At 41.2% G+C, this 15326-nt stretch overlaps 2 protein-coding genes across 3 annotated transcripts; one reads left to right on the plus strand and one right to left on the minus strand.

Annotated features, from left to right (window-relative positions):
• Nucleotides 1-563: 563 nt before the first annotated feature.
• Nucleotides 564-4754, plus strand: wbp2nl (WBP2 N-terminal like). Its single transcript, XM_026165702.1, has 8 exons — nt 564-741; nt 1236-1344; nt 1463-1601; nt 1777-1869; nt 2108-2308; nt 2752-2868; nt 3339-3415; nt 3511-4754. Exons 1-8 carry the CDS (start codon nt 683-685, stop codon nt 3565-3567), a joined length of 852 nt encoding a protein of 283 aa, XP_026021487.1. The 5' UTR covers nt 564-682; the 3' UTR covers nt 3568-4754.
• Nucleotides 4755-7848: 3094 nt separating this feature from the next.
• On the minus strand, nt 7849-15093 carry LOC113021206 (heme-binding protein 1). Of its 2 annotated transcripts, XM_026165708.1 has the most exons (5): nt 14623-15093; nt 14378-14523; nt 11384-11522; nt 9513-9693; nt 7849-9425 (listed from the first exon to the last, which is right to left on the minus strand). In XM_026165708.1, exons 2-5 carry the CDS (start codon nt 14453-14455, stop codon nt 9251-9253), a joined length of 573 nt encoding a protein of 190 aa, XP_026021493.1. In that variant the 5' UTR covers nt 14456-14523; nt 14623-15093; the 3' UTR covers nt 7849-9250. The 2 variants fall into 2 exon arrangements, with proteins under 2 accessions (XP_026021493.1, XP_026021492.1); XM_026165707.1 differs by having other exon boundaries at nt 14378-15092.
• Between the last annotated feature and the right edge of the window lie 233 nt (nt 15094-15326).

The raw sequence follows: 15326 nt of genomic DNA on the forward strand, positions 1-15326 counted from the left end.
CAAAGCACCCCCCCCCCCCCCCTCCCCGATGAGCTAGCAAAGAATTAGTAAATGATAACGGATAGGAACAACAACAAAAACCAAACCAACAAAACAAAACAAGACAAATAAAAAAACAAACAAACAAAAAACCCAGTGGATTTTCAGAGATAAAACTAAATGAATACGAACAAATCCAGTCTGGAAATTAACTGAAACTAAGTAAGAAAATAAATAATTAAATAAATAAATAAAGGAATTTCTTAGTAAAGGAATTAATAAATAAAATAAGATAAAATATATTAAAACTTGACGGAAAAAGACTGTGATAACTTGGAATCAAATTATTCATTTCATCGTCAAATTTATTTGATTATTTATAATTTACATTATTAGAAAAAAAATGTTACACCTATCCAAAACGGATGGGTGGCGGGGAAAATACGTTGGGAATAACAATCCAGCGTAAACACACTTTTATTCAGAAACCATTCTGAATATTTCTAACTTTTACTGGGATCGTGTGAGACACTTCTTCTGTTTGATCGTGTGGATATTGTTTACAGTCCCACGGCAGGTCACGAGTTGTCAGACGGCGTGGTGACGTAAGGCTCGTGACGTTTCTGGGTGATTCCCGTCAGGCTGATAGACTGGCTTTAGCATTAAGCATAGGCAACAGGAGAGCGTAGGACGGCTCGTAAACATGGCTTTGAATCGAAATCATACGCATAACGGCAACGTGTTGATAAACAACGGAGAGAGGTGAGGGTATTACCTAGTGTCAGGGTGTTTAATTGTATTAACTAGCCAACTGTCGCCTCTGTTTTCGGCTTGTTTACCTTTTACTTTCCAATGCGTAGTCAACTCAATGCTATCCAACTGCTAGCCTCCAGCTAGCTGGCCTAGGTAATGTTAGCATTAGCTGTTTTATTGTTTACTGTATATTTCAGGGCGTTGTGTATTTTGTGTGCTCTTTTAACGGCGAGACATTTAATGGCCTTACTTTAAAATCGTCGCATAATGTGGTTTAAGCAAGATGCGTTAGCGGACTATCCAAACAGGAAGTTTTGGCAGCATTTTTTGTCAGGATGTTGAAATCTTGTAAAACACAAATGTCTTCCCATTGCATGTTTCGTAAAGCAATTTTTTTTTCTAGCTGCTGCGAAATACAATTTCTACATGTTAGCGTACTTTTTAGCTCCTTTATAGTTACTGTAAGCAGTGACCTAATTTTCATTTGCCTCATCTTTATCCAGTGTTTTAAGGGAGTGCAAGAATGTGGAGCTGTCATTCAGTGATGTCACCTGCAAGACAGATCTGCTGAAGGGGACCAAGAAGGGCACGGTGTACCTCACACCATACAGGGTACTACCCAAATTATCAATAAACAAAAGATTCCTGTGATGTTTACGGCTGCTTTTCATGTGCTCATGTATCCTTATGTAACTCATCTTTTTGCCTCATCTCTTGTTCACCGGCTCAGTTGGTGTTTGTATCCAGTAACACCAAGGACTGCCTGGGTTCAGCCATGTTCCCCTATTACCTGATGAAGGGCTGCAGCATTGAGCAGCCAGTCTTTGCAGCCAACTACATTAAAGGGACAGTGTCTGCTGAGCCCGGTGGTAGGAAGCCTTTTGCTTTTACACTTAGTCACTATCATTTGATTGTCTGTCTCGAAAACAATCTCATATGAACCCATATTAGTGAAAACTGTGGTGTATTAGTTTCAGAACTTTACTTTGCTTAAAAAAGGCAGCTTTCTGTATTTACTCTAAAGGGAATTGACTTTTTAATCAGGTGGCTGGGAGGGTCAGGCACATTTCAAGATGTCATTCCCCAGTGGAGGAGCCATAGAGTTGGGACAGCACCTCTTCAAACTGGCCACAAATGGTTCGTATGCCATTTTAATTCAGTACCTTTTCTTTATAACCAGGAAACACGTGTTAAGGTAGCTAAACCCTTTACCAAAGTAGCAGTCCTACTATATTAAAAACATGGTACAGTTGCAGTAAAAAAACAAAAACTTTAAAGATTAAACGCTTTATAGAAATAAAGGACATTACGATACAGATAACTCTGTGTCTTCTGGAGTCTTTGGAAAGTCACTTTTATTCTTTCTGTGCTCCAGCTTCTCGTGGCGCTCCGGTGCAGAATGGAGCTGCTGCCTACGGTTACCCTTCACCTGGTATGATGAATGGCTATGGCCAACCTCCACCTGCTCCTCAGGGCTATCCCTACCCACCACCTCCCCAGCAGAATGGCTTCTACCAGGGGCCTCCCCCTGCTGCTGGGAACATGCCCTACTCTTATCCACCACCTGCTGCTGCAGGTACACAGTCTCGCTGTCTGTAGGTCTATTTTTAAACGTCCGATTCAACTGAAGACCGGCGGCAACATAAGTAGTGATTTTTAAAATCTAGCTTATAGTCAGCGCAGTTGTAACTCCAGGTTCTGCATTTTATTTTGTAGATTTCTTTCACTTTCTTTTTTCCTTTCTTCCTCATAATCAATAAAAGTGCTTATAGTTTGTAGCCTTGTTTTCTTGCATTTGTATGTAAGCGCACTTTTTTTTTGTCTCTTTGCACATAAGTTAAAAATGTGCACCCTCGAGGCGCAAATCATGCTGTCCCTCTCTCTCTGTCAGTGTCCTGTTTTTTTTCTTTATCTTTTTTATTGTGTAAATAATTGTACAAACAGGCTGCAACCCCCTGTGACCTTCAAACTGCATCTTTAAAAAAATAATAAAAATTCTGTTGGCCATCTGTGTTCCAGGAATGTACCCATCTGGTTTTGACTACATGGCCCCTCCTCCCCCGTACCCTGGGCCACCACAAAACTGGGCTGCACCCTCTCAGAACTGGACAGCACCACCACCACAACCACCTCCAGGTCTGTTTCTCTCACTCTCCTTTTTTCACTCACTCCCTATTTTTTTTTTTTTTTCTTCCTCTGTGCCACTGCACTTGTCAGATCGGATCTGTCTGCCTCAACATGAATCACTTCAAAGCACGCCATTAAAAAAGAAAAAAGGGGGGTGCTGATGTCTCCTTCTCTACAGATAAAAATGTCAAGGAATAAAACAGTCTTCTCGCCCTCATGTTGTTGTTTTTCTAGCAACTTTGGGGATTTTCGGTTAAAAACAGCGTCACCTTCTGTGCATCAGTCTGTGCTTCATCACCTTGTGCCAATAGATTTTTCTAAGTTTGAGGATCTTAGAAGTTTTCAGTTGCGCTTCATGTGACTACTAAAGCATTCTTCTGTGCATCTTTTCTCATTACAGTGTTAGGAACTGTTCTAGAGTATGTTCTGCGGTCATTACTCAGTCTTCATCTCCCTGTTTTTTGCCATTTTATGCACAGGTAACGCCAAGGCGGCTGAAGCAGCAGGCAGCGCATATTACAATCCCAGCAATCCACACAATGTCTACATGCCCATGGTAAGCTGCTTTGGATGTCTTTACCTCAGCAACATGTGACCTCTTCTTTAATGGCATTTTAATCATATTAAACCATCTTCTGGGTTTGCGTGCAGGAGCGACCTCCACCATACGCACCTTCTTCAAACTTCCCTGAAAAGAAAAACAACTGAAACGTGGGCAACGTCACTTCCAAGACACTCCTCTCTCGCATCCTCTGTATCCTAAATAAATTCTAAAGTGAGGTTTTTCTTTTTTCTTTTTGTAGACTGCAATAAGGTAATGCAATTAATATAGCGGTTAAAAAGATGTCAATTAAAATTTCCCAATGAGAGATTGTTTTTTTTTTATTTTTTTGGGAAGGACTATAAATGGAACAGCTAATGACGTTTTAGTGTTTTCCATATTACATCAAGTCATTTAAATGGTGGACAACTTGTAAAGCAACAGTTGGGATTCATTTTTTTCTGTCTGATTCTTCAGCACCTACGCAGGGACTCGTGCAGTGTCCCAGCTGGAAAGGGGGGGGGGGAGGATTTGGAGAATGTATTTTTAAAGACAGATTTGTTACCAAAACATTTTGTAGCCGTTTATTGATTGCAGTTCATGTAATTATTAATAATATCAGCTTCTACTAAGAACAGTTATGTATGATTGCAAGTGCATTGTGTTTCCCCATTATAGCTTTGTAGTCATTTTCCACATAAAAAAACCAGAACTGTGTTCATTTATGTTCAGCGACACAATAACTGACTGATTCTCATACTATGGCTCGCACAGACACGCAGACTGGTGACCAGTATGATCCTGTACTCAATCTAAGTAACTTCATTCATGGTATGACCTTAAACTCCCAGTTCTAATTGAGTATCTTTACAGGGTGGTTATCAAAAAGAGTTGCGTAATGTTCAGAAAGATTTCTTATGAAACGAGTCTGTGTATGTGCAATATTTCAGCCTTGCATAACGGCGTTACAGGTCACCTGCGGGGTTATCTGAATGACCTTGTGCTGTACTCTGAGCTTCTGTTGTGTTGCTGTATGCAGAGCCAAGCTGAAACCAGAGCTCTTCTCCTTCAGTAATTAACCTAGTGTGAGGTTACAGGTTACACTGATTTATTAAGGCTCACCAGTATTTTGCCTGCAGGTGAAGCTTCTGAGTGCAGACTGTTATCCCTGATTCTGCTCAGTGTGCATCATTTAGCACCCGTTTGAAGGTCTTTTTGCGCATAGTTGTGGTGGTTAGAGGTTTTTGGGTTTTTTTTAGGTAGATTTAATCAAATGCCTGTATATTAACATCTCTTTTCTTATTCTTTTTGCTGAATTTGTCAAAAATCTAATAAATGTCAATTATTAAATTTCCCCCATTTTTGTCTTCAGTCATTTATAAACTGTCAGTTGTTTATGTCATAGATCTTAAATCAAATAGAGCCTCAGACAAACAAAAATAAATTTTACAGAGTATCATTTTTTACACGGAGTGCAGAATTATTAGGCAAATGAGTATTTTGTCCACATCATCCTCTTCATGCATGTTGTCTTACTCCAAGCTGTATAGGCTCGAAAGCCTACTACCAATTAAGCATATTAGGTGATGTGCATCTCTGTAATGAGAAGGGGTGTGGTCTAATGACATCAACACCCTATATCAGGTGTGCATAATTATTAGGCAACGTCCTTTCCTTTGGCAAAATGGGTCAAAAGAAGGACGTGACAGGCTCAGAGAAGTCAAAAATAGTGAGATATCTTGCAGAGGGATGCAGCAGTCTCAAAATTGCAAAGCTTCTGAAGCGTGATCATCGAACAATCAAGCGTTTCATTCAAAATAGTCAACAGGGTCGCAAGAAGCGTGTGGAAAAACCAAGGCGCAAAATAACTGCCCATGAACTGAGAAAAGTCAAGCGTGCAGCTGCCAAGATGCCACTTGCCACCAGTTTGGCCATATTTCAGAGCTGCAACATCACTGGAGTGCCCAAAAGCACAAGGTGTGCAATACTCAGAGACATGGCCAAGGTAAGAAAGGCTGAAAGACGACCACCACTGAACAAGACACACAAGCTGAAACGTCAAGACTGGGCCAAGAAATATCTCAAGACTGATTTTTCTAAGGTTTTATGGACTGATGAAATGAGAGTGAGTCTTGATGGGCCAGATGGATGGGCCCGTGGCTGGATTGGTAAAGGCCAGAGAGCTCCAGTCCGACTCAGACGCCAGCAAGGTGGAGGTGGAGTACTGGTTTGGGCTGGTATCATCAAAGATGAGCTTGTGGGGCCTTTTCGGGTTGAGGATGGAGTCAAGCTCAACTCCCAGTCCTACTGCCAGTTTCTGGAAGACACCTTCTTCAAGCAGTGGTACAGGAAGAAGTCTGCATCCTTCAAGAAAAACATGATTTTCATGCAGGACAATGCTCCATCACACGCGTCCAAGTACTCCACAGCGTGGCTGGCAAGAAAGGGTATAAAAGAAGAAAAACTAATGACATGGCCTCCTTGTTCACCTGATCTGAACCCCATTGAGAACCTGTGGTCCATCATCAAATGTGAGATTTACAAGGAGGGAAAACAGTACACCTCTCTGAACAGTGTCTGGGAGGCTGTGGTTGCTGCTGCACGCAATGTTGATGGTGAACAGATCAAAACACTGACAGAATCCATGGATGGCAGGCTTTTGAGTGTCCTTGCAAAGAAAGGTGGCTATATTGGTCGCTGATTTGTTTTTGTATGGCAGAAATGTATATTTGTGAATGTGGAGATGTTATATTGGTTTCACTGCTAAAAAAAAAATAATTGAAATGGGTATATATTTGTTTTTTGTTAAGTTGCCTAATAATTATGCACAGTAATAGTCACCTGCACACACAGATATCCCCCTAAAATAGCTAAAACTAAAAACAAACTAAAAACTACTTCCAAAAACATTCAGCTTTGATATTAATGAGTTTTTTGGGTTCATTGAGAACATGGTTGTTGTTCAATAATAAAATTATTCCTCAAAAATACAACTTGCCTAATAATTCTGCACTCCCTGTATTTAACATACAGTTAAGCCAGAATGCAGAAGCAGTATGTAAAAACCTGCGTGTGAACACACCTTACTGCTTCCATTTAATAGTTATAGTGCCGCTAATCAACTGGATTTGATTAACTTATAATCAGCAAGTTTGTGTTTGATAAAAAACCAAACGCAGCATATTAGCAAAAACACTTCATACCAACCGTCAAACGTGGTGGTGGAGGTGCCATGGTTTGGGCTTGTTTTACGGCCACCGACCTGGGCACCTTACAGTCACTGAGTCGACCACCAACTCTAGTCTAAGGAGCTTGGAAAGCAAAGCGTGTGGACTTCTTTGAGTTGCTTGAAGACGTTTCACCTCTCATCCGAGAAGCTTCTTCAGGTCCTTTGTCCCTCTTTGGGGGGGAAACTCCCACTGGGTTTAAATCTGGGACTCTCCACCATTGACCCTTAGAACTGAAGAAGCTTCTCGGATGAGAGGTGAAACTTCTTCAAGCAACTCAAAGAAGTCCACATGCTTTGCTTTCCAAGCTCCTTAGACTACGATGACCTGGATGACTGAGAACCTTCACAGACACACCAACTCTGTAAAGTATCCTAAAGTCAATTGTGACTCCGTCTGTCCGACAGCTAAAGCTTGGCCCAAACCAGGTCATTCAACAGAGTGATGATCCCAAGCACATCAGCAAATCTACAACAGAAAGGCTGAAAAAGAAAAGCAGTGGCCAAGTCAAGGCGAGCCTTTATTGAAAAGCTGTGTTGGGACCTCAGTTGTGCATAAAGAAATGCCCACCAAGCAACATAGTGATGTGAGACTGATGAAGTCACACAGCGTTGCTGGTCTTCTTAGGAAGTTGTTCACATACCCTTTGACTCTTACAAATGATGGAATGATGGACAATAAGAATAATCCACACTCTAATTAAATAATATATTTATTAGATTATTAAACACTGTCAAATCTGAACAATATGGTCAGTTTTATCACAGAATCACACTGTACACATAACACAGTTTAAATATCTTAATAAGTAATGATTGCATTATCATGCACTGCAATAAAACAACATATTTACTACACACAAATGCTTTCAGGACCAATGCATAATCACAGAGTTTAGATCGACACCAGTGGCTATGTATCTAGGTTTCACTCACAGAGACTGAACATTAATTCTACTTTATGGCTCAACTCCTGTTTTTTCCAGTTCCTTACTCAGGAAAAGGATGTGTGGTTTTTACTACCATGTACGTTAAATAATGCTATACATTTCTTTGTAGTCATCGCTAAGTTGTAAACTAGCATGAATGTGTGGAGCATGTGTACTCATGGAGACGGGAGCGCTACTGAGACTTTATATACCTTCAAGGACAAACACAGAAATCCAAAAGGAAACGACGAGACTGATTTGTTTGGATTTAGATTTGATCATCCAGTCTTATGCCTATAAAAAAAAAAAAATCCCAGTAACTTTCCAATTTATTTAACAGTAATTTCTTTTAGATCTACACTCACTGCTACGCCCGACTACCAGCTTAGATTTCCTTTTGCACTCAATTGATTAAACGAGGCGCTGGAAACGTTCCTCTGAGATTTTGGTCCATAATGACACGACAGCATCACACAGCTGCTGCAGATTTGCTGGCCTGACATCCATGATGTGAATCTTTTGTTCTACCTCATCCCAAAGACTGTTGGATTGACATCTGATGATGGTGGAGGCCAATGGGGATGCACAATTCTACTAAGGTTGCTCCCATGTGATTGGCTGATTAGATATTTGCACCAGCAATCTGTTGAACAGATCTGATAAAGTGGACAGTGAGTGTACCCTCCCCATCTTGGAGAAAATGTTTGGTGATCATTAGGAAGTTTTTGTAAAGAAAAACACTTCGGTTTTATGTTTTCTGTCTATTTTCAATGTGCTTAATGATTTTTAATGCAATATCTGTGTAGAGACACAGAGGCCCATTTTCAGCAGCCATCATCATCATCAGAACTCCTCTTTGATTAGAGAATCGATGAAGATCAATAAAGTTGTTTTGGATTCATCTGTTTAAAAATAAAATAAAATAAAATAAAAAATCACTTAATGAAACTGTCCAGCTGAGGACTTTGGAGGCATCTGTTTGTCAGACTGCAGGCACCGCGGGCCTCTTTCTCAGCTGTTTACCAGAGCCTTCCACTTCTCTTACTGCTCCAGTTAAAACCACATTGCTCTGTTCTGTTAAGGAAGTAGCACACACCTTTTTATGCAATCTTTGGTTTTGTTGGTTTCCTGCTTGAAGAACCTTTTTTTTAAAAAGAAACGAGCACTCAAATGCTGTTGATTCTTGAATCAGCACTTGCAATTGAACTGTGAAACAAAACGAGTTTTTCCTGATTATCACTTAAAGAACAAAATGTGCTAATGGATGGTTGCAGAACACTGACCACCATAGGTCTAGATAGATGTTCCACTGAAAGTCATAAATAATGCACGATTTCATTAATCATTAATTGTCATATAGGACATTTTTGTTTGCTTGCATGGCGCCTTAGATGAATCCAAATCAACCCCAAACATCTGAGCAGCAGTGTGGATGCTGTTTGAACTCATGGAATTTATTTTATATTAAATTGCTGAACATACTTTGCAGAACTCCAAATAGTTGTTCTGAAGCGTTCGGTCACTTTAGGCCAGTTTCATGACTTTAAATTAGAGAAAATGTCATGAAATGAGAAAAAATTACTACTCCACTGAATCCCAAGTTGTCCCTTTTTGTAAACACCCAAACTCAGTTTTAGGGTTACATGACTGTAAGTGAGGAAAATGAATAAAGAATTTAGCACGAGATCTGACCGTCTATGGCTCCTCCTGTAGGAACCAAACCTCATTTCTGCGTCCGTAAGGCCTGAGCGGGTCATAGCTACAGCAGAAGTACTGCTTGCGCTGAAAGGGGGCCGTCTCGCCCAGGGTACGTGTCAAACGCAGGGCCTCTGCTCTGTACTCGCTCTCCCCTGCGAAGCCTCCAAACTGCCTGCAAATTGAAAAAGATTTCAAAGCACTTGCTGTATACACATCAAATAGTAATAGTAGTAATAGAACCACTTTAAATGACACATACAGAGCATAGACGGTCATGCCGGGCCTCTCTTCAATCCTGATGGCACTGTCGGTGGGAGTCGGGGGTTCTTGCTGGTAGCTGGTGGGAATGCGGATGGCCACCACCAAGCGGCGAGAGAAAACCCCATCGTTTCGCGGGTACACTGTCATTATGATGGGAGCTGCTGTACCCATGGCCTCACCTTATGATTTAAAGTGTGAGACGGAAAGGGAATTTCAAAAATAGGAGGAACATGGAAGAGACAGCAGAGAAACTCTCTCCCTGCAGCGGCATTACCCAAATCTAAAGGGCAGGAACTGTGCACTTTTTTTGTGGACTATGTAACAAAATTATGCAAATGCAACACTGATAGCAATAACAGAGACGCTGCAAAGCAGCACATGTAAATCATACCTCCAACAGTGAAATAAATGCCTATTTCACACTGCACTTCTATTTACCTTAACTACAGCAGGGAACCAGAGAACATCTGTATCTGTGAGTCACCTAAAGTCAACCCAGTTAAATTCTATGTAAAAATATTCTGTTTATTTAAGATAAGTTTGGCCCTGAAGTTTGAGCCATGTGTTGATTCCATTATGCTCATTTGTATTGCTTTAGGGTGCTTCAAAGTGCCAACTTTCTTTTGCTGGATGCATCCAAAGAATCCCGAATTGAAATCAACTGCAGAATTTAACAACAGCAATGAAAACAAACATATTTTGAGGCAAAGCTGGCACACTTTTTAGATTTTACTTGTAATTCTATTCATGGATTTTTCTTTAAATATCTCAGTGATCATTAAAATTAAAGTTACTGTTGATAATGTTTGAAAGTAACTGCCAAAACAACTGCCTTTTTGATAAAGGTTATAGTTGGAGGTGGATCGGGTGGTCCTGAACCATGAGTTATTCTACTATAGGCTAAGGCTGCTGGAGAACTTCCCATGATGCACTGAGATCTTCTTTTCACTTCTAATGCTTTTACCACCACTACTGCATGTCATTAACTTCTTGTCTCTTCAAGCCCTCCTTTGATCTCTGCTCTTACCTCTCACCCCCAGCTGCTTCCCTTCCCTCACTCTGGTTCTGTTGGTGTTCTCTTCCTGTTAAATCAGGGTTTTTCCTTCCCACTGTTGCCAAATGCTTGTGTCTGATTTCTGTTGTTTTCTCAACTCTTTTTCAACTCTTTCATGGCATGCATTTTTAATTTCTCTTTGCTATTTGGGCTGATTGGGACCTAATCAATGTAAAAACAAAGAATTACCTGATTTATTTTTTACTTGATTTTTGTTTCTGAGAAAAATGAGATCCACATATGAGGACATCCGTAATATGATGCCCTCGTAAGTGGATATCAGGCTCTCGTAGAGCAAAATTTAGTATTTTGGTCTAGACAACCCAAAAAGTGATGTCCACATATGTGGACGCCAGGTCCTAGGAGGTTAACATTGTAAGGGTTTTACCTTGCAATGTTAGGCCCATTGAGGGGAGCTGAATTATACTATATAAATAAAATTTAGTTGGCTCAAACTTGCTTCTGGAGATCTTAAAACAGAAAAAAGTATGATTAATCATATTTTTAGACAACTGAAAAAAAAAAAGCAGCTTTTTAAAATATTTTTATTCTTTCATAAATTCCAGGATTGACCACCAACTCAACAAAAAATCATCATGGTCTGTCGCTTATGAAAACTACAACTTGGCAGCAGTGATTAGTCCAGTGAATTTGTGCTTCATGGCTGTTATTTATTGGCACTAAATATGTTTTGGAAGGTGACAGCAAAGCTGAAAGAAAGTATCTGAAGGTCTTCTTGGCTCAAACTTAATTTGGTATTCTCAGCGAACGTGGCACATGATCCACTTGAAGGATTTATTCTCCACTTGGTTTACCTTGTTCATTGCTTCCGCCAATATACATGAGCAGCTTCCTCATTAGCTCTCCTGTTACTTGGTCGAAGGTTCGCCCCTCAGAGGAAACAGCAGCAAACTTAGCAGCATCATACCGTCGCACCTCAAAGCTGACTCCATCCTAGGGAAGAAAAAGGAAATTGGAGGACGTCTTAAGGCATCGGCAGGCCAGTCACTGCTGCACGAATGCAGACCTCCTGTTCTGTACACACACACACGCAAACACCACTGTTCTCATCCTGGGGATGGGAGCAGCAGAGGTCAAGCCCAGATATGATTCACCTCTGACACACTGATGCTGACAATCTGCTTCTAAGGACAGAAGCCCTGAACTACCGAGATTTACACACAGAGAGTTCAGTGTCTGTGTGTGTGAGACCAAAGTGGGCACATACAGATGAAACATATTTATACTGATTTGATTTAATTTCTTCTTCTGCTCTGCAGGGCTCCGTCGGCTTACATAGAATAATGGGGAAGAGAGACACAGTCTTACATAACAGAGCACATGCAAAAAGAAAACACACACACACTGCGCGCTCTCTTTCACAGCGTTAATATGATGCAACAGTTTTACATTAAATATGATTAAGTGGGGTTAACGTGGAGCACGGTCACTCAGCCATGCTGCGGAGCAGGAATTTGGATGGGTTTTGATGGAGTGATGCAGGTTTCAAAAGCAGCTTTTCACTCACTGACACGGTCACACTGTGCACATGCTTCTGCGTTTGTAAGATTAGGTTCGTGCACTGAAATTTAACTGCATTATATCGTTGTCATCCACTTCTTTTGAATAATATGCAGTGACTTCAACCTGCTGGCCTCTGTGAAATATGTCGTTTATTTTGCAGATAAGGTGTTTATCTCAACGTGATAACAGCGACAAAGAAAAGCAACAATGGAAACAGGCTCGGGGCACAGTTTCCACTGCACAGTCTCAGTCCTATGTGGGCTTCTTGAGCATGTTTTCACTACCCTGGAGGGACATTCAAATCTAAAAATATCATGCAAATATCTTCATCTTTCAAATTGAATTAGTGATTCTTTGTCTACTATCAAATCCCCAGATGCTAAAAAACATTTCCTTTTGCTTTACCTTTGTAACCAACACCTTTTCATCCTCATAATCTTATTTAAAACCCACAGAGGACCTGAAATCCTCTGGAGTGGCCTTATGAGGACCCTATAGCCATATTTATTCCTCTACACATGCAAGATAACGCTGAGTTACTGTGAAACTAACTTGTGACGAGTACCCGGGCTCCTGCATAGTAATTACAGGGTTTTTGCCCTGTATAGCTTGTCAGTGGGACCGCCATTAATGTTGCATATGGGTGACACACAAAGAAAGCAGAGCCTGACTTCAGTTAAGTAGTGCAATTAATTTGTCTGTCATGCATCTCTTTTTGTGTGCATGTGTGTGTTTACCGGCTGTCTGATGCCAGCTTATACAGTGATAATTATTCAGCGCCTGAACCGAGCACACTGAAGTTATTATCAGCACTGACTGCTAAAGTGCCCGTCAGTTCATCTTATTTTGAAACAATACTCTATGTTCTGCTGTGTGTGTGTGCGCTTGTCTGTATTCTGTGTCAGAATTAATTAAGCGTGTTGGGTGTCAGAGTCACACAGGTGCTCCACAGATCATGTGACAAGCTCTGATTTCAGCACCTGCTTTTTAAACATCAATCAAGTACAGAGATTTAATGAGCCTCCAGATTGTTTTCTAAGTGTAGTGATACACTGAACATTGGACAGTTAATACAAATGATCACTCACTAGCAAGAATCCTGTATTTCTGACAGGTCTCCATTAAAATAAGGTTGTAATTCAAGATTAAATGTTAGTGGAAGTGCTTCCAATCTAAAAAAACAAACAAACTGTTATGTGTGCACATACTGCTGGCTTCAACTGTCTGTTTTTGAGTTTCTGATTCTGACAACAGATGTAAAGTATGCTGTCAGAACAGATCTGACTCTGCTTGTGTCCGTTTGGGTCATTTAATTCCCTGCCTGTCTGGTCAGTTGGGCTGGAAATCCTGTTTGTCCGCCTGCCTTTGTCTTTCTCCCAAAAGTTAGCTGCTATTTAGGAGATGAACACACAAAGATACTTTTAAAACATGCGCGTCAAGACCAATAGTAGATGACTGCATGCACATTTATAGCGGTGGGCACACAGAGCCTGAGAGAATAACCTTGAAACAGCCGCGAGGCCTTAGTTATTAACACATCAGTGAGTTTGCGGTTATTTTTCCACGGTGTGGTTACAGTAAACATAAAAACAAACACATTATGCATGGTGGAGCTGAGTCTTTGTTACTCTCCTCAGCAGGGATGGCTGGTGTATCAGAGCACCTACAATCCGTATCAGAGTTCACACAGGTCTGATCAGCATCCTCTTCCACCCCAGCGACAGTTACTGTGTCTTTATATACACACACACACACACACACACACACACACGCACGCACGCACGCACGCACACACACACACACACACACAGTGCCATATTGGAAAGAAACAGTGAGCCACACCGAACATGAACCCTCAGTCTTTCCGATTTTAGTCCCCTGTGAATGTTCTTGTTTTAAGATTATGCGTCACCATCTTCAATTATTTCTGCCTTGTTGGTTGGAGGAGAACCTGGGGCTGGTTTACACTTTACCCCCCACGCTGTGGATCAGCATGCATCCTCATAGGTCACTGTCAGGCTGTTTGGCCTGCAGCAGCAGGCTAATCACCGTGTTAATTTTAAACGAAAGTCTAATAACACGACCTGCACAGAATTAAGTAAAAGGTGAAATATTCATGGAACCAGAGGAGGGAAACTCGCACATTTATAATCTGACAGAATCGCTGTGCGTAATCGTAACTGTACACGCGCGTAAAGCCAAGGATAAAGACTCAGAAGAAGGAAATCGCAGGAGCAAAGCATGTGAGAACGAGAAAGCTTTGTCTGAGCACACACGCTGCTTACCTTCGTCTCGCTGCTGAGCAGCTTATATTCCGTCTCCTCGGTGTTTCCGAAGAGTGAATTCTTAAACATGCCAAACATGTCGCTTCGGCCAAGTCACCTCTCCTCTCTCCGCTCCTTTAGTTCTGTTTCTCCTCCCTCTCGCCTTTCTGTTTGTTGCAAACAGCTTGCTCTCTAGTATGGCAGTTTTTTTTTAAATGTCGTCCCCCAACTCCTGGAAAAATCTTGAACTGCAAGAGGTAACTCACAGCAATATCCAGATGCTCCTCTCCTCCAGCGAAGAGCGCGCACTACGCTCCAGCGAGCACAGACTCACAAATGACTCTTTCTTTCTTTCTTTTTTCGGAGGCAGAAGTTGGAGATGCTTCCTCCTTTTCTAAACCAAGGAATGATTAAAAAAAAAAAAAATCATCCTCCGCTCTGAGTAGTTGACTGTCCCCGCCCTCTTCTCTCTCTCTCACAGGTTTTCCTCGTACAAGCTTGACGCTCACTTGTATCACCGCCAGTTTTCATTTACCATCGTTAACTTCATTTAATTGGAGAATCAATTTATCAACATGTCACCAATTTTCTACCACTTATTACTCCACGAACTACCAGGTTGCCCCCGCATACATACAATTATGCATTTAATTGCATAACCGTGAGATGCTGCATTATTATTAACGCCATCTCCTCAAACTCTCACCACGGAAAAGCAGAATGACCTGCAGTGCCAGGGTCTCCCTCATTCTGTCTGTTCCAGGAAGCCTGAAACTGTGGGGGGCTTTCTGTGCAGTATAATTTTTTGACACAAGCCTTTGGTTTGTCAGTACGCATTGGACCTTGATTGCTGGGCTGTGCGCGTGGGTTAGTTCGGGGCAGCACACGAGTGCACGTCTTACTCCGTGTGTCAACTGTGAGTTTGAGCTTTGCTTTAGGGTTTGTCTATTTAAATTCAGACTGAAGGCAA

Source organism: Astatotilapia calliptera, chromosome 4 (genome assembly GCF_900246225.1).
Source record: "Astatotilapia calliptera chromosome 4, fAstCal1.2, whole genome shotgun sequence".
NCBI classification, from domain to species: domain Eukaryota; kingdom Metazoa; phylum Chordata; class Actinopteri; order Cichliformes; family Cichlidae; genus Astatotilapia; species Astatotilapia calliptera.